The following is a 26150-nucleotide window of genomic DNA, read 5'->3' on the forward strand; positions in this document are numbered from 1 at the left end:
AATAAAATAAGAGGAAAGAAAAGAAAAATAAGAAAAGATGTTTTTTTTTAAGGCTAACCGGTAACCGCAGTTATTTTTCTAAAGCTGTTGTTATGAGTTAAAGAGAGCCTCTTAATCAAGGCTGAAGTTCTAGTGTTCTAGTAATGGCTGATTACTGTACGTTTCCGACTCGGTTAGAGCTATTCATTTGCTTACCTTTTTATAGTTTGTGCTCTTACGTGTGTGACTGTGTTCTTTAGCTGGCTATATCATCAGGGTCTCTCTCTCTCTCTCTCCACACACACCACACACACACAAACGCTACTGTGACTCTACCCAGTAACAGTCTCCAAGTGTCTCCTTCGGCTCATAGAGAGGGAGTGATTGTGTGTATTTTGTAACTAATTTGCTGTAGATGAATTAGGAGATGAGTACTAGATTTTTTATATTTATAAGTGGGGGAGAGTGAGGGGGAAGAGAGGACAGTGAAAAGGGGGAGGGCACATTTGATATGAAAGAGCGTGTCGAATTCCTTTTTTTAGTCGGAAAGTAGGAAAGTATGTCAAAGCTTTTGTTCCACTTCTGGAATCGTGTGTCCATTTAAGGAAGAGAGCAAGTGGACTGAGATGGGGTGAGCGGGGTGATTTCGGCTGGGGGAAGATTTGTGAAGAACATGCACAAGGGCGATTTTATGGAGCACCTTGGCTAGCGGTCAAATAACAACCTGTCAGAAATACCACTGCCATATCTATAAAACATCCTCAAATTGGCTATCTGACCTTTTTTTTAATTACAGTTTTTTAATATATTTTCTGCATTTAAATGGAAGTTTATGGGAGTTTATGTTTATGTATGTATGTATTGCTTAATTAAATGTGATAATTTAATATAACTAATATAATGACTATTTTTATTTTAATGTATTACTGCTTAAAACTTTTATAAATTTTTGCAGCAATATAAACAGTAGTCACTAAATATTTTGATCACTACAAACAGTGATAGAACAGTGATTAATATATTATATATATATATATATATTATATATATATATATTATATATATATATATATATACACACACACACACACACACAACACACACACACTGTACTGTATGTATGTGTGTGTGTTTTGTGTGTGTGTGTGTCCATATTTATGTATCCATTCACATAATTTATTGAACAGTTAAAATGTACAGTTTAATGCCTAAATTAACTTTAGCATTTAAGTGATTTATTTTTATTGTTGTAGACAAATTAGTGTAAATGATACTGCTCATTTTGGTTAATATGCAAATGGCCTCAGTGATTGGGCCTCAGATGATCATGTCACCCCTCATTCAGCCATATCCCTATCATATCCCTAGAGGATGATTTTGCTAATTTAAAAAGGTGTGAATTTTTTTTGGGAATGGAAAGTGCTGCAATGTGAGAATCTCAAGCCAACACCCACCTTCATGAACGGCACAGATTAGATATGAATCATTGTTGATGTTGTGTTCTCTCGCACTTGGGGGTGGGGGTGGGGGGGGGTTGTTCTTCCTGGTCTGTTCCTGATTGTATTATTTCCTCACTGGCTCCCAAGTAGTCTGAGACAAGTGTGTGTTCCACTGAAGCAGGAAGACATGCCATGCTTCATAACACACACACACACACACACAACTATATATATATTATTAATATATATATATTATATATATATATATATATTATATATTATATATATAATATATATTAATATATATATATATATTATGAATGTTTTTTGTCTCTCTCATACGGTGATGATCTGTTGATTGAGAGGAGTGTTAATCGTGGAGAAATGAACCCCGAGAGGAGACGACGACAGCTCATTCAGCAGAAGGGCCGAACAGCGCAGCATCCAGTACAGTGTGCGTGTGCGCTGTGACCCGCATTTACTACGGGCAAACAAGTGCAACAAACAGTGTCGCCCCCGAGATGATTACTTTGGCCATTACACATGCGACCAGTTCGGCAATCAGCAGTGCATGGAGGGCTGGACTGGGCAAGACTGCAAAAAAGGTATGCAAGTTGCTAACCCCTCACATGAGATTGCAGCAATTAGCAATTACAATGATCTAACGATCCAATCAATCCCACCCTAACATTTTTTTCTAGGTTAAAAACCCATTTTACTTGCTATACAGGGAAGAAAGATAATCACAAAGGGAAGAAAAGATAATGATCATCTTCCGTTTCATGCGGACTATAAGTTATAAGTTGTTTTATGTTATGCTTTACATAAACTTTTGTCCTGCAAAAACTACAGATTCTTTATCTGTTAAAATGACATCTTAATGGTTGGGCAATACATTTAATTCTTGATTAATGCTGTTACAATAAAGTTGTAGTGAAATATTGCAATTATTGATCTATATTTGATTCATTATTAATCACTGCAGCAAAAAACTAATACTAGCCTAATAATATAAGTACAAATTTCCGAAGCAACATAATCTTTTATGTATGTTAAACACAGTATCCATGACACACAAAACTTTATAGCAAAATCTCTATCGTGGGGAGGAAATCGATTCACATATGAATCGTGATTCAGTCTTCTAGCGATTTGTATCGATTCACGAAATTTCAAAAATCTATTTCTAGTTAATGTAATAATAATAATCATGTTGGTCGCAACAAGAGCAGCAACATAAATTTAGGAGGAAAATATAATGTACATGTTTAAATCAAAGGACAGCAAAGGAAAATAATAAAGCTCATTCGTAATTTCTTTGTTTTTCAGCTATCTGTAAGCAAGGCTGCAGTGAGCTTCACGGAAGCTGTGACACTCCAGGAGAATGTGTGTAAGTGTTAGTTGATATCTCTCTCTCTCTCTATTCTCAGGTATACATCCAATGAGAATGAATGAGTCTGTCGTTAGAGTAAAATGTGTTTCGCACACAACATTTCTGCATGCACAGCAGCTTTAAATAGTCTTGAATGACTGAGCAGACAACTGACGGGATTATTTGATAAAATTATCTCCGCCTCCCTCATGAATGTCTATTTTCAGAATGGAATACTTGTTTATTACTGAATACTCTGCAGTGTATATATATACTGGATATTTTTTTAAATATAGAAAAATGAAAGCATTAAACATTTCACAAGTCTATGATACTGTTTCTAATTAAAGACATATGACCTCACATGATATCTTCACATTTGCTTGTTTAATTTGGCCAGTTATCAACTTCAAATCAAAATTTAAAAAAAAATATTATTAGACACAATTTTTTAAATGATCACTTGGGTGTTTAATCAGTAAGAAATAATGTTTGAAATGGTAAAGTAAAAGTGTACTTTTTGATATAGTTAACATTGTAAAGTGGCCATCTGGGTATACGGTACATGGATACTGAAAGTTTGCGTTGTCACCATCCTGTTTTGTGTGCCTGAGTCATGTTTCTTTTCCTCTGTGCTAATTCAACATCTTTTTAAAGTATGTGAGGTGGAAGTGACTTTGACACCAGATCTGTCTGGAATTCATCGCTGTCTAAGATTAGAAAAGAGACAGGGGTCATGACCCGTGTCTGCTACTGGAAAGAAGTTTACACTCCTGTCTTTGTGATACTCAGACTTCCCTCTCTTATTCTTAAAGTTACTGGTGTAATGTACATGTGCAATGTGTGACACTATCAGAATTGCTAATACGTCTGTGTGAATGGAAAACTTTTCAAATGTGTAAATAAAAGGAAAATAGAAAATCATGCTAAGCTGACATGATGTAATAGGTGTAACTGCTGTTTGATAAATGTGTTCAGTGGTATAGATTCAGTTCAGGGAGGCTTGTGCAGAACACACACACACACTCCAGCTCATGCTCTGTTTGGGGTTTCGTAGGTGTAAGTACGGCTGGCAGGGCCTCCTCTGCGATGAGTGTTTGCCATACCCGGGCTGTGTGCATGGCACCTGCATGAAACCCTGGACCTGCACCTGTGAGAAGAACTGGGGAGGACTTCTGTGTGACAAAGGTTGGTTTAATTGCCTTTTTTAAATAATAACATTTTCATTAACATTGTTTTTTTTTTTAGCTTTTTTGCATTTAGTTCGGTTACTGATGTGTATGCCAGCTCAAAAATGCTGAAAAGAAACACGCAGTTCTACATAGATAGCAATTTAAATAAGACCATCTCCAAGCCATATACAGTATGGGGACATATATGGGATCCAACGTGTTTTACACAACCACTGAGGAATTGTTACTAAAATGTGTTACAGACATTTCATGAATGCACTAAAAATTGTAGAAACTTGTGGAAAATGGGCATCCAATGTACACAATAACAAGTATAGATGCATTTTACGTAGAATATTGTGTAATTAAATTTATAAAAACTGTAAGAGTTATAAGAACATAAAAAAGATAATCTGTAGTAATGCACATATGCTGTTCACAATGTAGTAAAAAAATATAATCTATATAAATAGCTTTACCGTGACAGGAATAAAATACATTTGAAATGTATTAAATAAAATAAATTATTTTCAATTGTAATAATATTTCACAATATTCTGTTTTTTACTTTATATTTGATCAAATAAAGGCAACATTGATTTGCATAAATCTTACTCAACCCAAACTTTTGAACAGCAGTTTATCCAAAAAAAAAGGACCCTTTTGTAGGAGATTCCTTGTGTTATGAACTGAAAAGTTTTACTTAGCTCAAAATGTTTTGTTAAGATAGTAAATGAATTCAGTTCTGTCTTGCAGGTCTGTTCCCTCTCACTTTAAGCATTCATTGACATCCACACACATTTTTCTGCTCTTAGTGGAGTGTTGCTGCTTTTTCTGCAGTATTCTTTCATGCTGGAAAAGATTGATTGTGTATTGTTTATGTATGTGTTTCTTTACAGATTTAAATTACTGCGGCACACACAAGCCCTGTGTAAATGGAGGCACGTGTCTGAATACGAGAGAAAGCCTCGCCGAGGGGAGAGGAAAAAAAACCCGTGCTGGAGGCTCTCGCTGCATCCGATGAGGTATCAACTCAAAACATAGAACGGGTAAGCCTCGCCAGGTGGGGGAAAAGAAGTGAGGTTTTTTTTGGACAGTATTTGATGGGAGGTTGAGATCGTGGCGTCGGGGTGGTTTAAGCCTCGCTAATAGTCAAATGGAAAAGGGTAAAGTCATGTGGCCGGGAGACTCTAGCCGACATTCGACGGGGCCTTACACGATCGAATGGGTAAGTCTCTCCGACCATAAGATTGGAAAGTAATGGTTGTCTAGCCAGGAGGCTGTCGCCGATGTTCAACGGGAAGCTTTTACTCATGGCATCGAATGGGGTAAGCCTCTCCGATGAAAGGTAAAGTAGTTTTGTCAGGAGGCTCTCACCAGCATCCAACAGGATCTTCGTGCTTACTGTATCAGCTGCATCAGCATCGCAGGCCGTAGGATTGAAGAGGTAAGTTTGGGTGGCCGTGGGGCTCTCGCCGACGTCTGATGGGAGCTTGTACTCGCAATATCGGATGAGAAAGCCTCGACGACCGTAGAAATTGAAAAGGAGGTTTTCGCCGGCCTCCCGCGGGATCTGGATAGTGCATGGTGAAATGACAGCTTGCGGCTGTAAGGAGAAAGGAAAGGTAGTCTGGCCGGGAGGTTCTCGCCGACATTCGATGGGAGCTTCCCACTCGCGGCATCGAATGGGTAAACCTCTCTGGAAAGTTAAGTTGTGTGGCCCGGGAGGCTCTCGGTGGCATTCGATGGGAGCACATGCATCAAATGGGTAAGTCTCGCCGGCCGTAGGAAGAAAAGGTAAGGTTTACCTAGCCTGGAGACTCTCGCCGACGTCCGAAGGGAGCACACGCATCGAACGGGTAGCCTTGCTGGCTGTAGAGTAGAAAGTGTCCGCCGCATCTGGTGGGAGCTCTATACTCGCGGCACCAGATAGGTAAGTGTCGACGACTGTAAAAGAGGAAGTTAAGGATGTAGCTGGTGGGATCTCTCTGACGTACGATGGGAGCACACGGCATCGGACGAGTAAGCCTTGCTGATTAACCGTCAATGGATAGAGGTAAGTCAGCGATATTTATACTGTGGGATTGATTACTAGATTGTGGTCCACCTGTGTTGATTAGGCTAAGTATCTGACGTGCTCCTCCCGAACCTTGTTAATGAGAACATCATATATTTATTCTGTGGAACATAAAAAGTTATTTTTGCAGAATGTTAATAACCAAAAAATTGTTGCATGGTTTTCACAAATAATGGAATTATGGAAATATTTTTTATATTTGTTGTGAAGGTAAAATTTTAGTAAAAAATCTAAAGCTAAAATAATATGATAATATAAACACACAAATAATGAATATGAATGAAGAATAAAAATAAATATTGAAAACAAATTTTGAAATAAAACATTATTTTACAAGCAATTTTGAACTGGAAGGTAATATCGGTCCTAATAAGACTTAGACATCTTTGACACATTTGATTAAAGCAGTTTCAAGTCAGAAAACAAAAGTTGTGGATGTAATATTTACTTTTTCATAAAAGGACTGATTGTGCTATATTATAGCCTTATATCAATATAAACAAAATTTAAGATTTCTCATTTACCTCATAAAGCCAAACTGCAATGAGAAAAAAGTTACTCACATTAAAATATGGTATAGCTCATAGACTGTATATAAACATGGAAGTGGTGTGACATCACCCATAGGTTTCCAAAGAGTGTTTTTGTAGGCGAAAGTGGGCTGAGTCATCTTGGCAGCGTGTCATTGTGCATCACTCCTGGATAATCAAAAATGGCCAAAAAGGCGGGTCTTTATCTAGTCTTTTGAAAGAGTCAAATGGACAATTCTGTTATAAAGTCATGTTTTTTAAATAAATCTTCAAATTGTGTTAACATTTGTAGTTTTAATGAAGCTGTGGTTTGATGGGTAAAAGATAGTGGCTCTACAACATACTTGGACACTTGTGCACAGAAGTCAACTTGATTAGAAATAAATATCAAACCAATTATATCTGTGGACAAGTGATTTATAAAGTCCTCTCAATATAAACTTCTCTGAGAATTTTTTTTCTTTTGCACTTAACTTCAACAAAAAACCTATTCTCAAGATAAATCATGATTTGTAGTCATCTCGTGTACCAGAAACAGCATGTAATAAGTACGAGTCCAATCAGTCCTGCAAACATGAAGGACAAAACTAAAAAAGAAAAAGATAAAAAGTGCATAGATTATAGTATAAATTGTACAAAAGCATGGCTGATTATATTAGTTTCCCTCTTAGTCTTTAAATGGAGTAACATGTTCATGCATTGATGTATATCATAATATTTACTCACCAGTTTTTACAATCCATCTGTTTATGCGAGCTGGCTTTTCTGAAATACAGCAATAAGAGTGGTCTGAAATGTGTACTGAACTTTTTATCAAAATTAAAGAAAACCTAAACCATAAAGTCATGTATAATATTCAAATGCTTGTAACGTGCGACTCATGCTGGGATCAGACTACACCATTTAGCTCAATTTTGCCACAATATGTTTGATGTATGGAAGGCGTGGGGATGAAAGAATCAGTGACTTTGTCTTGTATTGTGTGTCATACTGGATGACAACCAATGCACAGTCTGCATCGACAGATTTGTCTCTAGGCAAATAAAAACAAATCTCTAAAGGGTAAGGGAAGTTGCTTCGGCTAATCTCTGTTTACACTCAAAACCTGCTTCTCGATGACAGCAAACGCATTGTTAAAGATGTCAGTCAATTATGAATTGAGCATTGAATGACTGATGAGCCTAGTGAAAGGGACTATGGTAATGATAAACATAGAAGTCTTCTGATTAGATAATGATAGGTGTTTTCTGCTGCATAGACAATACAGTTCCTGGAACTAGTTTAGAGATCACATTGTTTTTCCAGTAAATAAAAACTGAACTAAAATCAAACAAAAAGAGCATAACAAATAATAATGGTAGAAGTATGTGGGTGGTACAGTACAGACAGCATGTATGGCTATGTAAGTGACATGTCGAATTTAAATAGTTTGCTATGGTTGACCGAAAAAATGCTTGAGTCGCACAGTCAATGCAACAGTCTGATTATCATTATTATTTTTTTGTCTAGTTTTAGTCTTTAAATGGTTTTCCAAATTCACTAGGTTTGATGTTAAAGGGGGGTGAAATGCTCGTTTTCACTCAATCTCCTGTTAATCTTGAGTACCTATAGAGTAGTACTGCATCCTTCATAACTCCAAAAAGTCTTTAGTTTTATTATATTCATAAGAGAAAGATAGTCTGTACTGATTTTTCCTGGAAAAACACGAGCGGCTGGAGGCGTGACGTGTGGGCGGAGCTAAAGAATCACGAGCACCAGTAGGCTTTTGCGTTGAGAGCATGTGGAAGCTGTGACAGCTGTGAAGGCTGAAACTGAACGAGAGCAGCAGCAGTAACGACTCGCTCCGAGCGGGGCTCGAACCCGAGTCTCCGATGGGAGGCAGACGCACTAACAAGGAGGCAGAGATATTTGAAGCAGTTTTACTCACCGCCTGTAGTTCCAACACACAATCGTGACCCTTTTTCGTTGGGACTGCATCATCCTTAAGAAATAAACGATGTCCAAATCCTGCGTCAAACTGGACCTTGTTTGTAAAACAAGCATCTTCGAAATGCAGGGAACAAACACAAACACTTGCACAACTCCGTTGATGCTCTGTAAAAATAAACTCCATCCACTGGTCCCTTAATGCTGTTTTTTTTTTTTGGTAATCTGTGAAGGGTTGTCTTGCCCTGGCAACTAAAAATACACTTCTTTTGTGACATTTCGCGACGCTCTCGCTCTGATCAGTGAAGTCTGTTGTGCTCTCAGTGCTCTGCTATACGGGAGCGCGCGCTCTTCCGGGAGAAGCGCCCTCAGGACCCATATAAGGAAATTCCGCTCCATCTAACGTCACACAGAGCCATACTCGAAAAAAACTTTCCGAAACTTGTGACAAACCGGAAGTAGTGTTTTTGGAACAGAAATACTCCTTCAAACGTACAACTTAATTTTTGAAACTTTGTCCATGTTTAGCATGGGAATCCAACTCTTTAACAGTGTAAAAAACTCAGTATGCATGAAATAGCATTTCACCCCCCCTTTAAGGTTTTATCATAGATGCCTATTCAACTGTGGTAACACACGACACACCTTTATCCTAAAATTAAATAAAACCACTTCTCATAAAGAACAAGAACATCTCCTTGTTCAAATTGAGTTCTCTTTTGCATCATCTTGCGTTTATCCATATGCCTGCTTTTCTCTTACTCCCAGATATCAACATTTTTGTATGTGTTATGAGACGTGCAGCAAGTGTATGTTAGCTTACGTCTCACCGGTTTATATGTACTCATCTAAGTTCACAACCATGCAGCAGATTCGTTCTGAATGAATTTCTTCCCAAATTGTTGTTCGCTAGCATTTTAGTCTCGTCTTTATTCGTTGACGAAAATGTCAATAGATTTCTGTCATATAGTTTCTTTCATTCAAAACGAGTTTTAGTTCATCATCGTCTGTTCTATGTCTGTGAAAAAAAAATTGTTGACGAAAATTATAATGAAAATTAATTGTCAAAGATATAAACACTTGTTTGTGAAAAGTGTTTTATGCATGTTTTGGTGGGAGTTTGTTGTTTTTACACAGTTTCGACCAGCAGACGACCACCGTGTTTCAAACACAATTAAATCGTAAATAATTTTGCGAAGCAACTTGTTCATTTGATTCAAAGTTTTGAAAAGGTTCATGTCTATCATCACTATTTGTCCTGTGTACTTTGTGGAAAAGCTGTACAGCTCAGGAACTAAATCAGAAAGGGTGCAGTTCATCCACAATCAAATTTTGGTAGTAGGTCAACATTTAATTGAAAAGATGCAATATGACTTCTATAAGAAAAATCTGTAGTATTTGTTATTAAAAACTTCCCTTATTTGTTCTTGTATAACAACATTTCAAATGTTGATTTTTAACTTAATTTACTACATTTTACAATATAAAATTGGTAAATTGAGAAAATTTGCTCTGGAATAGTAAAAAAAAACATCCTCCCCAATAAAACTGGCACAATTTCTTGGTGTTTTTTTTTTTTTTACATTGTTGTATAGTAACACTATTATATATATACTGTATATAATATTGCATAAAATAAAATATATATTAATGTCAAATATTTACTCACCACTGTTGACATTGACCTGGAATCTCTTGTAAATGGTGACAATTTTTTTATAATCTTCAGATGATAAACTCCAGAGTGTGTGGATTTGGTGTCTCTGAAAATGATAGATCCTGTATATCTGTCCAGCTCCAGATTGTCACCAAATCTCCTGTCATCAGTGTTATATGTTTCTAAGATATTGTTCTTCATATAGATTTCAGCTAAGAGTTTACGCTCATCTCCAAACATCCACAGTATTTTATCATTTCTCTGTATTTCAGTCTCCCCAGTACGCAGAGCAAGATTTTCCCCCTCTTTAAATGAAACTACTTTGACTGTGTGTGTCTCGGCACCAAATGCATCTGGGGAACAAATACAAACAGTTCTTATATCATACTTATGTCCTATGTGTCAGGTATTTGCTCACAAAGACATATCAGATAAAACCTTCAGCAGGTATTTTATTAAACAAGATCAAAACAGCAAGTGAAACACACACCAAATACAAAATAAAACTGAAACTGAGGGCTGAATCCTGTATAAATGTATATTTATGTGGTATAAGCTTTGGTTCTCACAATCTGTGTTAATGTTTGCCATCCGAAACTTAACCTAGATTTAAGGTGTATTGAAATATGATCAAAATGCTTAAGCTCTAGAAATATAATGTTTCAAAACAATCATAATTATAATTCTGACATATGACCTCCTTACTTTTTAAATGGTGTTATCATCTTACAAAGACAGAAATCAAAGCTACTCATTAACATTTTCCAATAAACTGAGCTAGTCTTCATAAATGTTACAGATTTAAACTTTATATTCAAATAAATGACCTTTACTAATCCCAATATTAAACCATCTTCCCAGACTGGCTCTGCATCCCTTACAGTCACGTTATGTCAGGGAAACATCTTTCAACTCTAATCGAGGAAATAAAATACCTTCTGATGTTGTCTTTTTAAAGAACGTCAGAGGTTTTGCTCAAATAGTTTTTAATGAAAATTCCAAAATCGAAAATGATAGTTTCAAGGAATTCTATTGTTACATATTATGAATCTGTATTTGGCGTCTTGTAAATGTTGTTTTTTTTGTTTTTTTTTTTTTTTGTTTTTTTTTACCACATTCATCTCTTGGAGCTTTGGCTTTTGTGCCTGTTTTGTACTGTTTATAAATTCTTTAAAAAAAATACTTTCGAAGTTCTTCAGTTATTTAGTTTACAAGGTTGTTTTTGCATTTTTCAAAAAGTAAAATGTAAGACTTTCTTTCTTTTTTTTCTTTTTTTTTAGACCTATTTAAGAACGTTATGAATGCAAACCTGGGCTATTATCCTTTGCACATTCCATTTTAGGAAATCTGAGTTCCTGATCTACTTGATAATTTAATAGCCTAAATTAAGTATTCAGCCAAGTACAGCAAAATATAAAGTTTAAATAGTTTGCGACATTTTTTTTTTTATGTTGAAAAATCAGTGAGCTGCTTCTGTTTCTAAATAAATAAACCAGTTATCATGAGTCTATTTCGAGTACCGTCATAAATAAAATAAAATAAAAATAAAAAAATCACGAGCCAACAATTGTTAAACCCGCTGTCGAGGCTGAATCCACGGAGCTTTAAAATAATAAAAGAGTCGTAAATCGCTCCGTTACTATTCAGAACGGATCCGAGAATTCAGTTAAACCGTGCATGTGGAGAAAAGCTTTTTCATGTTTAGTATTAGCCATTTCTGCACTATTAATGATTATACAAATACAAATAAAATGTATCTACGTTCTAGCTTAAGTGGGTGAAAAAAATACACTTTAGTTCAGTCTGTCATATTTAATATTAATTTAAAATATATTAAATTAGAATTTAACAATCATGCAATAGTTGATTTATTGTTATATTGTTAATGTTTAGCCTAAGGTGAAACCGAGAATGTTAAAACAAATAGTTATCAAGCTCTTACCATTGAAGAGTAGTAAAAACAGAACTATTCTGAAAGTCTTCTTCATATCTCTGTACAGTTGTAAGTTTAATAAATATGATCCGGATTTCACAAATGTCTCCATCCTGTCTCTGTTTCTGATTCCCTCATACGACTGACCAGGATTCGTCTCTTAGGAAACGTTGTTCAAAGATTTTCTGTTTGTTTGTTTATTTTGTTTGGTTGTAAACAACATTTCCGCGGGAGCGCGCGCAGCATGTTAAAGCTGTATCGGCCAAGTTTCTACATGTCTACGGCTGATTTTATCAGGATCAAATGGCCATAACATGAAAATAAACATAACCTTATGTCCGTGGTAACATATATTTTATGCTAATATCAAATAAACTTTTTATAACGCAATATTTCATTATATTTACGTGATTATAGGGAATACTAAACTATTTTATTTGCTTCGTGCCAACCAATCCAGTCCTTTTTTTTCCCAGGTGAACTCTATATCTATTTCTAAACATGCTTCACAACATAAAATCAAAATATAATAATAATAATAATAATAATAATAATAATAATAATAATAATAATAATAAACCTTGCTACATGTACTGCATTAAGCTAACTGAGACTTATAAAACGTATATATCATTGCTCTTTTGTTGTTTTTGATTGCTTCCTTTAATTTAAAATATGAATAATTATATATATATATATATATATATATATATATATATATATATATATATATATATATATATTTATTTATTTAACACAAATATACAACTGATAATTCAAACTCCATTTTGCTTCTGTTGGTGTATGATGATATTCATTTCAAATTTACACTTCAAACTATCTACTTTACTAAACCAAATAACCATTTTTGTTAACCCTCTTTCTGTTTGGTGTTACAGTTCTGAATTCAGTGTTAGTGAAGGAAGGAAATTCCATAACTTTAAACACTGGTCTTACTGATAAAATGGACTATGATGTGATTCAGTAGAAGTTTGCAACTGAAAACACTTTAATAGCTGAAATCATTAAACAGACCAACAGATTCTCTGTAAATGATGTTCTTGACAGGAGATTCAGAGACAGACTGAAGCTGGACAAACAAACTGACCATCACAAACACCACCATGAAACATGCTGGAGATTCTGAATTACAGACTATAAAACTGACTGAGTTTCAGTTGGATTCATTTATTTATTTTACTGCAGTAAATCTAAAGAAGTATCAAATTAGCATTAGCAAACAAGCATTTGCTCGAAACTTTATTTCACAGTCTTTGGCAGCTTGACTGAAGTGAGTGAGAAACTGTAGCAGTGTCATGTTGTTTTTGTCTCACTAATGCGATGTTCACTTGTTAGCAGAGTAAGCATTTAGAGCAATGGTTTTCTCCCAGGGGCCGGGGCCACTGGAGAGGTTTTTCATGATCCTCATATACTCCAAAAAAGCTATAAGGACTAATGCAGTGTTTGAACAAAGTAAGCATTTAGCATGTCACTTCATCGTCGTAATCCGTAGCTGCTGAATATTAATCATTTGAAGATATCAGAAAACACTTTTCTACACACAGTTCTAGCAGCTGATCAGTTCCTGCTCCTCAAAGCCATTAGAAACTCTTAAACAATCCAGATATTTGATAAGAAAAGAAAACAGTTACAGGAGAGAGTAGAGTCAAACTCTCCCAGGATCTCATGACAACACTCTTAGAAAAAAGGGTTTCATTGGGGTTCTATATAGAACCATAGGGTTCTTTACTCAACTCCAAAGAACCTTTTATGCTAAAAAGGTTCTATAAGGACAAGAAAGAACCCTTTTGGCTCAAAGGTTCTTTAGCCTATTATTCATTCATTCATATATTACATTATTCTGTAACATTTTGTATTTGTAATTAAATTATTGTTTGTAGTAACTTAATATCAAATTTTAATCATGCTGATTTCTGGAGAAAAACTGATATAGCACTCTTCGTGTGATATTGATTAACTACATAAAATTATATGAATATATATATTTTCTAACCCCCATATCTTGAATTTTGTGATCATTCACATGCATTCCTAAATGCATTTGAATACACCGAAAATGCAGTGAAAGAACGTACTCAAAATGCACACGCACACTAGTATGACTTCATCATCCCTTACGAAAAATAACGTTTTTTGGCGTATTGACTGCCATTTGTAAAACCACAGATTTACTACAAATACCATGGTTAAACTATGGTTAATATAGCAAAACCATGGTTAATTTGTGGTTACCATGGTTTAACTACAGTAACCATGTTTTTTTGGTTTTATTTGTAGTAAAACCATGGTTAATTTTCGTAAGGGATGTAACTTTACATTATAGCCTACTGTAGATGCATGCACTTTTTAGGCATGATTTGTTTAGTTTTTGAATATACTTGATACTGTAAAAAGGCACATCAAAACAAAAAATACTAGTTCACATATCACACCTAAACACGCGTCGAAAACTTAATTAGAAATTAGTTAAAAATGCCTATCCATATCCAGCTATGATTCGCGTACTCCAAACTGACTCAAATGATTCGCGAACCAGCTCCGAACTCCCGAAATGACTCAAACGTTTCGCGAACCTGCTACGAACTCCCGAACTGACTCAAATGATTCGCGAACCCGCTACGAACTCTCGAACTGATTCAAATCATCAGTGAAGCCGCTCCGAACTCCCAGACTGACTCAAATGATTCACGCTCCGAACTCCCAAACTGACTGATTCGCGAACCCGCTTTGAACTGCCGAACTGACTCAAATGATTCGCGAACCCGCTACGAACTCCCGAGATGACTCAAATGATTCACGCTCCCAACTGCCAAACTGACTCAAATGATTCGCAAACCCGCTACGAACTCCCGAACTGATTCAAATGATTCGCGATCCCGATCCGAACTCCCAAACTGACTCAAATGATTAGCGAACCTGCTCCGAACTCTGAAATAAATATCAAAACACCTGAATAATATATTCTGATTCAAAAACTAAAGTGGCTTCTTTATCATAAAAGCTGTTGTGTAGAGCCCTTAAAAATTTTCCTTTCACAGCTTAAGTATGAAAATTATCAACAATGGACAACATACACAAAACATTTTGAAATAAATAAATGAAAGCAATCTGAATTATATATATAATAATATTCATTAAAACTGTATGTTAACACGTAGGAGCTTGCTGCATGAATTCGTGAGTAGGCTACAGTTTACAAATCCATGGGAACAGATTGTGAAAGTGTGCGCGCAGATTATGAATTTGTGGGTACAGATTTAAAAACCGAGGGTACGGTTTACAAAATCTGAGCGCACGGATTGGAAATTTGTGGGCTAGGATAGAACATTCGAACCAGAAAGACACAGCTTACATTTGTATAAAAGGTTTTCGTCTTTATGATCAACTAAAGTGAAATAATGAGCATATTTCCACTTTGAGAAACTCGTGTTGCTCTCGCCTTGACTCGCAATGACTGCCGCACTTACTTGAATAAACAGAAACACGCCCACAGTGCATCTTCGTGTTTACAGTGGTTGGCATCCACCAATCCTACAATGCGTTATTAATAACGCGTAACTGCCCAACACTGCTCATGACAAGTTGAAACTCTTACACTAAGACACATTTCACATGTTATGTGTCAATTTGTTTCCGTTGAAAATTACACTTGTACATCATGGATATACAGGAAGTGGCCACTTCCACTTAGATGAAAGTTCACTTCATTTTACTACAGAGCAGCTTCAGATCAGCTTATCTGTCATTTTATTGCTGAGTTTGTCTTTTCATAAGATTCGTGGACTGAAACTGTTGAAGATGTTTTGGACGGTTTGGTTCTGTTTGTGTTTCTGCCGTCTGGTTGGTGAGTTTAAAATGTTTTATGGCTTCACTTGCTTCTATTCTAATACAATATAATAAATTACTGGTTAAATCAGTCAGAGACGATAAACATTCAGTGTTACAGGCAAGTACTAAAAGCATTCTAAAGGTCGGCAAACACAAACTAATAGAAAAATCCAAACGTGGCAGGTGACAAAGTTATTTATAAAAACTGTACCAGAAAATCCACAAACATGTAAGTCTGCTATACAGTTCACAGTAACATTTACGAAATCCACTGCAGACAAAGAAAAGAACCACAGTGGACCCATACTGGTATATGCACATATAACAACAATAATAACAATAATAAAAAACAGTAAAAATAGTTAGAGTTTGAGGCATCTGAATTTCACTGAATGTGGTTTCCTCAGTGGAGTAACATTGAGTTCTGACTCATTGTGTGTTTGCTTTTGTTTGGTCTTGCTTCAATTGTGATCAGATTGCAGCAATTTATTTATTTTTTTGACGCAATCAGTTGCACAATTTAATGGCTGCAAGTAAATCAGTGTTTTCTGCTTGACGTATTTAGTTTGCTAGGTCAAGAAGTTTGAGTAGCATAACTGCAGTGAAGCTGAAGTTTTGTTCTGTCACTGATCGCACAAGTCCTGTAACATCAACATGAATGTCAGTGCCATAATCACGATCATTACTTACATCCACCAACAAGGAACGTAAATCACCGCTTGACTCGACACACATTAATAAACTCAAGGAGTATTGGTCAAGCAAAGTGGTTAGTCAAAACATTGGTTAAAACACTGCTCACATGACTTGCTCAATTAAGCATAAAACCAAATATTAAACATAAAACATTTTTTAGCATTGGTCGATCATTTGCTTAATGTGTCGGGGCCAAATGTACAATTACGTCAAAAAAGAGAATAATCAGAGTACAGTTACATTTTGTAAAAAGAAAACAGGGAATACTATCAGAATTACAATGGTTTCATTTTAGTAATGGTTTTCATTTTTTTTATATATCTTTGCGGCAATAGTTTTTATGTTTCCAAAACCAGACAAAAATTACATGACAAAAATTGTGGTTAGTAACATAATCCATTACATTATAGATTTTAAAGGGGTCATACGACTTTGCAAAAAAAGCAAGTTATTTTATGTATTTGGTGTAATGCATGTAAAACACATTATTCTCCACATAATGTGCATTATTGTGGCTCCTCTATGACTCCTAGATATCCTAGATTTTTACAAAGCTCATTTGTCTGAAATGCGAGGTATGCTGTGATTGGCCAGCTATCAAGTGCATTGTGATTGGTCGAATACCTCAAGCTTGTGACTGAAATGTTACACCCTTAACATACTGTGATGCTGTCTCCTGGCGCGGACAAGACAAAACCAATAAAACCCATTATAAACAAAGTATTTTTTTTTGCATCCAGTGGGGACATAATTACTGATTATAATGACTTAAACTGTGTTTTTATGTGTAAACATAAAACCATGTCTGCGTTTGTAATCAGAGAGACGACAAACAACATGAGCTACTCAAAACTTGTGTTTGAATCGTCAGTGGAAAATTCTTTAAATATGAAAACGTACTTACAGACTGTGTTTTTTTTGAAGACACACAACTTTACCACAGATTTGGATTTGGATCTTTCCACATAGTGACGTTGACATGAGGCGCGTTTTAGAGCGAGGCGTTTTAGGGGGATGTGGTTGACTCTAACCTTTTATAAAGAATACCTGTATCTCTTTGGATTTGAGACTTTAGTCTTTGCAACTTTACAGATCTTCTTTATGCACCAAGAGCTTGTAACACTCCAACAAGATAGGAATACTTGAAATCACATCATATGAGCCCTTAAATACAATCAGACTATTTTTAGTTTTCTTTTGAGCTAACTCATTTATTAAAACAAGATCATCTGGCATAATAGTGATATAAAAATGCAAAGAAAACAATAATATATTCCATTTATCGTTATTAACAACATGAAGTGCATTAAACGTTACATTACATAATGCTTTCCCAAACTGGGGTTCGTGAAGGAGCTGCAGGGGATTCATGGATTTATTGAAAAGCTGCTTTAAATAAGCAACTGAGCAATAATTCAAATAAAAATGAATGTGTTTAGTAGTTGATACTATGTCAAAATGTTGAGAAAATCCTTCCTAAAACTTTGGTCAAATGCTGTGTGGCCTCTCTATTTTGGAATCTGATTACATAATCTAGATTATATGTAATCAATTACTACCCATCTTTTATGCACAGACTGTGCCATTGAAAAGACTAGGTTTATCCCTCATAACCACATTTTCATCCGAGAAAAGAAAATTGTCATATAAAACCCAAAAACCCACAGCCACAATCAGAGATAAAAGGTGCATTTTCGGCTCTTCAGGTCCAATTCACCAAACTATATCCCCTGAATTATATTATGAGGTCAAATCGCCAACAGCATTAGTTTTAGTGTGACGTTAAACATTAAATATAATTAAAATCTATTTCTCTTTTCATTCGTCATATTTTGTCTTTGCACTGCTGCAGAATATTATTGACTCATCATTCATTCTAAAGCTTTAATCAGTGAAAAACTCTGTTATTCAGGAGTATTTGCTGATACAGATGTACTGAAGCCAGTGTCAGTGAACGAGGGAGATTCAGTCACTCTAAACTCTGGTCTTACTGGAATAAGAAATGGTCGTCTGATTCAGTGGTGGTTTTCAGTTGGAAGCACTTTAATAGCTGAAATCAATAAACAGACTGACAGCATGACTGTAAATGAGGATGTTCTTGACGGGAGATTCAGAGACAGACTGAAGCTGGACAAACAAACTGGATCTCTGACCATCACCGACATGAGAACTGAACATTCTGGAAATTATGAAGTAGAGGTTGACCGTGTTAGCTTCATTTTCCAGCTCAGTGTGAATGGTGAGTCAAATATTTGTTTCACCCATTTTATTTGAATATTATTATTCAACATTAATCCACACACCATTTTGCTTCTTTTATTTCTGTTGAATAGTTTTATGACATTATTATTAATTTAAAGTGTACATTTGTTACTTTCATAAACAACCTTAAAGTTATTTAAATGTCTTGATCTGTGACAAACCCTATTTCTGTGTGTTCTGGTGTGTTTGATGATACAGAAGAAATATCAGTCAAGAGTACGGAGCAAGATCCAGTCACTCTAAACTCAGGTTTTACTGAAATAACAGATGATGATCAGATTTTGAGGTCATTTGGAGGTGAAAAAGATTTAACAGCTGAAATGGAGCAGATAACTGGAGCAAAGAAGTTGATAGATTCAGGTGATAGATTGTATAAACACTCACTCAACACACAGCTGAAAATATGATTGTTGATTAAATTTGTTCTTATCTTCATTCTCTCATGTTTTCAGCTCGTCTGCCTGTTCCTGTCATCAGCAGTAACTCTTCAAACTGTTCTTCACCATCCTCATCCTCAGAGCAGAATTGTTCATTGGTGTGTTCAGTGGTGAATGTGGGTCATGTGACTCTCTCCTGGTACAAAGGAAACAGTTTATTGTCCAGCATCAGTGTGTCTGATCTCAGCATCAGTCTCTCTCTACCTCTGGAGGTGGAATATCAGGATAAAAACAGCTACAGCTGTGTGCTCAACAATCCCATCAGCAACCAGACTCAACATCTGGACATCACTCAGCTCTGTCACACATGTTCAGGTACAGCAGAGATGATATTAGTTGATGTCGGCGCTGATATTAACGTTTATTGACTGATCTGATCTCAGTTTGGTGTTTTTATTCCTCAGACTCTGTCCACTGTTGTGGTTCTACTGAAGCTGTGATCCGATTGGTCCTCTCTGCTCTGGTGGGTGTGGCTACCGTCATTCTTCTGGTTCATGACATCAGATCCAGAAGAGCTGAACTAGAGGTGTGTTTGACTAGAAGCAGCGATGCAGAGAACGATGAGCGATCGAAGAGTGAACCGAAAGCATAAGAAGCCGTCTGCTCTCTACGACTCTCGCGGTACTTTGACGTCATCCACCGATCAGTCTGCACAGCGCCGCTTCAAATCAAACACATCTAAGATCACGCACAAATTCACACATCAGCTACACGAGCGATGATGTCATTTCTCTCAAAATACTGTATAGATAAATATTTGTGAGATTAATGTATAGCTTTATTCTTCTGCAGTCTAAAGCAGAACGCTGAACTTTAAAGGTTCTTTAAGAGCATCTTTGTTCTTCTAGTGTTTTTTTTTTTCAAGATCACCTCAAAGGTAGCGAAGAGTTGCGAATATTATTGTATAGATCAGACATCTCTATTACTGAAGCTCTTCCACTGGCTGAACATGAACTCAATAAAACATTAAGCACTCTTTCATTGCATTTTTAATGTTAGATTATGCATAAATCCAGTTTGAAAGACTTAATGTTCATATTTTCTCAGACAAGACACTCAGATCTCTATTTGTCATCTGTATTTGCTTGCCTTTATCAATAAAGTTTTCTCACTCTGAGCTTCCAGAGTTTCTGCAGGTTTTACTCACCTCCATATGATCATATGTTATTTTAAAGTGCTGGAGTCCCCTACAACAGGTTTAAAATTCAATGATATTGAAACGATTCGTTTGAAGCAGTTCTTCGTCTACAAACTCCTCCCTTCTATAAGCCTACTGTGCTCTGATTGGTCGGCTGGCTAAATCTGTTGTGACTGGTCTTTTAGTATACAATGCTTGTCGGAAACGAAAGGCCAATTACCATTCTTCTTCTTTTTATTTTTTGCGCTGTGAAAAACCAAAGATTTTGTATCCGGTGGAAGAGGCCTATTGTAAGCCTTGGAGTAAAAGTCAAATATGCATGACCAAATCCCAGACAATAAAGGGCAAAACCAGAAAGAATGAGAAGTTAGATCGTCTGCCACCTTGCACCATTTCCACATTGGTGAAACAGAGGTTTGGTTTTTAGTGTAATGCAAGCGGTGAACAACCTTGAATTGGATCAGTTGGTGTCTGGTGTTTACTGAACAGAGCTGTATTACCCCACATATCATCAGAGAGCTCAACTGCCAGGTCTTTCTCCCAGGCTGCTTTTAATCTCCCAGGATCGTCTCTTTCTTTTGAGAGACAAATGCTCTAATGCTGTCCGAAAGCAGATAATTTAAGCTGCCCTGATTCTCCTGCTGGAGAAGCAACTCAACAAGAAGCAGAAGTTTTGTGTTCAGTGGATCTGTGTGAGGTCTGTTTCCAGTCTAGCCCCTCTGCCTGAGCTCTATGTTAGTGTTTTAATATGATCACATCAGCTGTGGCTGTTTTGGTGTTGTCTTGTACACATGTAGACTTTATTTGCTTCACAGAACGGTTGATGTGATCTGAGAGCCACAGTCAGATCTGATAAGGTCAAGGGTCAAAGACAAATGAAAAGCTTCCTCATATTCCTGCTTGTTTTTATGTGACGATGTTTTCTTGGAATCACAACACTCACTGGATAAAAGACGGATACACAGAGGCAAAACAAGCGGAAAGGTCTCTGAGAAGACGTGTGTCCTCATCTCAGAAAGACTTTCAGGATGTATTTATTAAACTGTCATTTGCAGGAATATTCTTAAGTTAATAGAACATGAGCTCAAACAACAGAATTTGTGATTTAATGTTGATTCCAGCATTCATTTTCTTTAAAACATTTTCTTTTTTTTTACCAGAATTGTACAAATCGTGTTGATTGACCTTCATTTTTATAGAAAGTTAATGTTGTACTCAGAATATGGCTTTTAACAGGTATTTTGTGATGCTGTGTTGTTTTTATGATACGATTTTAACTGTTGAAAGACTTGTTATTATGTTATTTTACCAGTAAAAGGCTTGCAATGTCCTTCTGCTAGTTAAAAAAAAAATACTTGTAGTTGTAGTTCCTGTAAGGACTCCTTTTTGAACAAAGTAAGCATTTAGAGTGTCTTTGCATATTTCACATGTTATGTGTCAGTTTGTTTCTGCTGAAGCTGACACCTTGGATCTACGAGAAGTGGACGCCCTGCTGGAGCTCAAAGTGACGATGTGTGAAATAGTCAGCCAAAAAAGCTAAGTGCCAGACAGTCACATGTATTAACACTTAAAGATGTGCAGTTATTTAAGATGAACAGGGAGTTTTACTTCATTTTACTACAGATCAGCTCATCTGTCATTTTATTCCTGAACCAGTTGTGAAGAGTTTGAGTGCTTAAACCTGTGCTAGATTGAAGTCAGTAAAAATAGTCTTTGGTAATGTAACTCAACAAGTATTTGACAGTGACAACACAACCTAAAAACAATAAAATATCAACCTCTGCTAATGTCGGTATTAGACATCAAATAACATTCACATTAGACATTGAATTGACAATGAATTTTGCTCAACCGACATCGCAACTGAATTTTACCAAATATCAATGCCTTATTAATGTTTATTGATGTTTTTATTAACTTCACATTAAAAACAAAATCAGTCATATGCATATTTTATGACATGACACCCTTAAATAAAGTACTTAAGTAAAAATCCACGTTTTTCAATTTATGTTTATTTGTATTTTCGGGGTGCAAATCACTGCATAGAAGCTTCACGGAAAATTTAAGTTTCTACATTATATTTATGAGTAGCTTATCAGTGTTGATTATGTCAAGGTGATTTCCATATGGCAAAAATATACAGTAAAAACATGTTACCAGGGTTTGAAATAAACACCCACTTAAAATCAGCTGTGGTGGGTAACATTGTCAATTTGGCGGGGTACTTTTCTTCACTCTTTGGGAAGTTAATGTAAGCCAAGTCTGTTCATGTCAAACCCTGCCAGGAATTATTATACATTTCAGTCTCACTTACAGCTAAATTTGGTAGTTTTGTATGTTGGTTCAGGTTTGTCGTCATCTGAGGTCCTCGGCAGGATTGGCATCATCTCTCAGGTCATCTCAGATCTTCATAAAGGCTGGATCCAGCCTGAAGCTTATGTAATTTCTAGTTACTTTGGAAACAGAGAAGCAAAAAAATATGGATTTTATGTGTAATTGATAGATTACATTAGTCTACATCGCTATTATAAATGAACTAACATGATCTATTAAGGTGCCAAATGCACTTACCCATATTTGAGAATTAAGATATTTAATTATATAGTTAACAAGTTTGGGAATATTTCAACAAGTTTGTCGCTCCCTCAGACTATACTACATGCATGACGCACCTGTAAGTGAACATACTTGGTTTGAAAGATGTAGTTTGTTAATAACACTGGAAGCTTGTCAACTCAGTCTGTGAATGTTTCCCTGGTCTGGATGGTGAGTTTGAAATGTGTTTTTATGATTTCAGTTGCTTCTGTTCTGGTAGCATGCAATAAAATACTAGTTAAATTAGTCAGAAAGGTTTAACATTCACTAATATTCTCATACAGAAGACTGTCCCACTTTTATTGCAAGTGAAAATCTCTTTTATGAAATTGATTCATATTTGTTCAGTTAAGGTCTTATTCAGTAAGAATTTGCTTGTAAATGGTTTAGAATTTTTTATCATATGCTAATTTAATGCTGTGTTTGTTTCTTTGCTTGGCTTTAGTCATATTCATGTGATATTTGAATTAATGTAATTGAGTTTTTTTTTCATGAATATAGCCTCAGATGCTGACAAGGCACTAAAAATGATACTACTCTCATACAGAAATAATAGATTTTATTGCCAGAGAAAGTTTGAATTCATGTCAAAATAATATTAATATGAAGCTCAAATACCCAAGAGCATTAGATTTAGTTTGACAGTCTTTCTATCTAATTTAGATATTGTTTTTTTATAAAAATCTATCTCTTTAACTATTTCTAAATTTATTCAGCATATTAAAATAAGTAATTAGTTCAAATTTACTATTTTTTTCAAGAAATCCCTGTGATTTCTCATAAATAGTTAAATCATTTATTAATCTTCATTTATTTCGAATTGCTTTACATATTCATCAGCTGGAATCGATGTCCATTTATCCACCTTATAGAATTTTTGTGACCAAAAAGCAACAAATTCTCAACATAAAATCTCAATTGTCATCTGTATTTGATTGTCTTTCTTAATGAAGTTTTCTCAGTCTGAGATTCAAGAGTCTCTCCATGTTTTATTACATTTATGATGTTGAGCACCCCCTTGTGTTTTTCATTCTAAACATGCATTCTGCGTGAATTTATCTCATTTATGTGTTGTGGTCAGTAGTTTGTGGTTGAAAGATTTCTTCACTTAATATGAATGTCTGCGAGATCTAAAGCAGAATCAGAGACTGTAAGCAGATTTGTCCAAACTCAGTGAAATATGAAGCCAAACTGAGAAATTAGTGGCTGGTAAATATATTTCACTGCAAGGTGTCACTAAATAAAGCAACCATGATAGCTTGTGAGAGACATGATGAAGCTCATTCACTTACTTTAGAACTTTTTCACTTACTTTTACTTTTTTGTAGGTATAATTTCATTTTCATTTCTAACCAATTATTTTCTTCTTCTTCTTCATTCTAGCGTCTATCCTCCATAGGTGCAAACTTAGTCTTCTTGATGTTGATGCACAGTCTGTACAAATTCAGCCATTTGTTCCAATCTTGCAGTTAATGCTCAAGCCCAAAATGGGTTTTGTCAGCTTGGAAGATATCATCAGTCAAAAGAGGTGACCAGTGCTAATGCAGTTGAACATCTGCTGTGGCCATGTCCATGCAAAGGATGAACAGAAGCGGGGAGAGGGCAGATCCCTGATGCACACCGACGGTGATTGGGAATGGTTTGGACAGTCTGGCAGGCCATTGGACAACGCTAGTGATGTTTGCATAGAGGAGCTGGATCCACCTTATGTAAATTCACACTGATTGGGACTAATGGCGATGATCTTCTGGAGACGGTTGTCGATTACACATTTGTATATCTTCATGGTGTGGCAGAGCAGGAGGATTGGGCGGTGAGTGGTGCATTCGCCGACATCACTTATGCCTTTCCAGATCAGGATTATAACACTGGCAGCCCATGCTGAGGTTGTGGCACCCTTGTCGATGATGTTGTGGAAAAGTCAAGTGAGGACTTTAACACCTTGGTGTCCAAGTAGCTTCCATGCTTCAGCGGGAATGTCATTAGGTTTGGGGACCTTTCCATTTTTCATCTTTTTTATAGCAAGCTCGACCTCTGCAGGGCTGAGCACTTGTGATTGGTGAATGAAAGAATTCCTTGTTGAGTCAAAGTATGCTTTCCAGCACTGCAAAATGGTAGGGAGTTGAAGAGGACTCTGTGGTTGGCTTCTATCATATTCATCACTTAACCAAAGTCCAGGGTAGAGCGATGGCAAGCGTCTTTAGGCTTTCAACTTTAGTCACTGGTACTCTAGCCAGTCGTCGGCCACCCGCAAGACACGCTACAACTTAAATGTCTTTTTCGCCTATGTGACTACTTGTATTTTGTAGATCCACCACCAGACCTGTTTGTTGAAGAATTTTCGTCCTGGCTTAGTCACAATGAGGCACTCTCCTGCTGCATCATGGATCATCTTGGTCACATTTACCCAGAGTGTTTCGACAGGCTGGTCATCGTCAATGGTGGCAATTTGAGTGTGGAGTGTGGCAGCCAATTGTGTTCTCTTAGCAGGTAGATGACATCTTGACCAATTGATTACCTGATGTATGATTTGCTGCAGTTGTTTGAGTCAAGTCCCTTTTATTTATACAGCGCTTTAAACAAAAAAGATTGCGTCAAAGCAACTGAAGAACATTCATTAGGAAAACAGTGTGTCAATAAGGCAAAATGACAGTTAAATCATCATTGAATTCAGTGATGTCATCATCTAATTTCAGTTTAAATAGTATCTGTGCAATAATTCGCAATCAAGTCAACGATATCGCTGTAAATGAAGTGACCCCAACTAAGCAAGCCAAAAGGCGACAGCGGCAAGGAACCAAAACTCCATCGGTGACAGAATGGAGAAAAAAAAACCTTGGGAGAATCCAGGCTCAGTTGGGGGGCCAGTTCTCCTCTGACCAGACGAAACCAGCATTTCAATTTCAGGTTGCAACAAAGTCAGAGGTCAAGCAAGGCAAGCAGAATGTGGAAGTAAGCTGCCTGAGGTTTTTCAAAGTGTATCAAGTCTTGAAGTACAATGAGAGAAGCACCATTCTCAGGGAAGAATGAGAGTAACACATCTAACTACTCCAAGAACTTAATTAGCTGACCTGGGGGACAATAA

At 36.1% G+C, this 26150-nt stretch overlaps 1 protein-coding gene across 1 annotated transcript; it reads left to right on the plus strand.

Annotated features, from left to right (window-relative positions):
- The first annotated feature begins 1916 nt into the window (after nucleotides 1-1916).
- LOC113099572 (protein jagged-2-like) lies at nucleotides 1917-4986 on the plus strand. Its single transcript, XM_026264430.1, has 4 exons — nucleotides 1917-2023; nucleotides 2748-2808; nucleotides 3848-3978; nucleotides 4862-4986. Exons 1-4 carry the CDS (start codon nucleotides 1990-1992, stop codon nucleotides 4984-4986), a joined length of 351 nt encoding a protein of 116 aa, XP_026120215.1. The 5' UTR covers nucleotides 1917-1989.
- The last annotated feature ends 21164 nt before the right edge of the window (nucleotides 4987-26150 follow it).

Source organism: Carassius auratus, unplaced genomic scaffold (genome assembly GCF_003368295.1).
Source record: "Carassius auratus strain Wakin unplaced genomic scaffold, ASM336829v1 scaf_tig00216973, whole genome shotgun sequence".
NCBI lineage: Eukaryota > Metazoa > Chordata > Actinopteri > Cypriniformes > Cyprinidae > Carassius > Carassius auratus.

What these genes read in the sequence shown, in the direction of transcription:
- LOC113099572 (XM_026264430.1), top strand. Translation starts at nt 1,990, where the DNA reads ATGGAGGGCTGGACTGGGCAAGACTGCAAAAAAG. An exon ending in GACACTCCAGGAGAATGTGT is followed by an intron (nt 2,809 to 3,847) that starts GTAAGTGTTAGT and finishes GGGGTTTCGTAG; the next exon opens with GTGTAAGTACGGCTGGCAGG. An exon ending in AGGACTTCTGTGTGACAAAG is followed by an intron (nt 3,979 to 4,861) that starts GTTGGTTTAATT and finishes GTTTCTTTACAG; the next exon opens with ATTTAAATTACTGCGGCACA.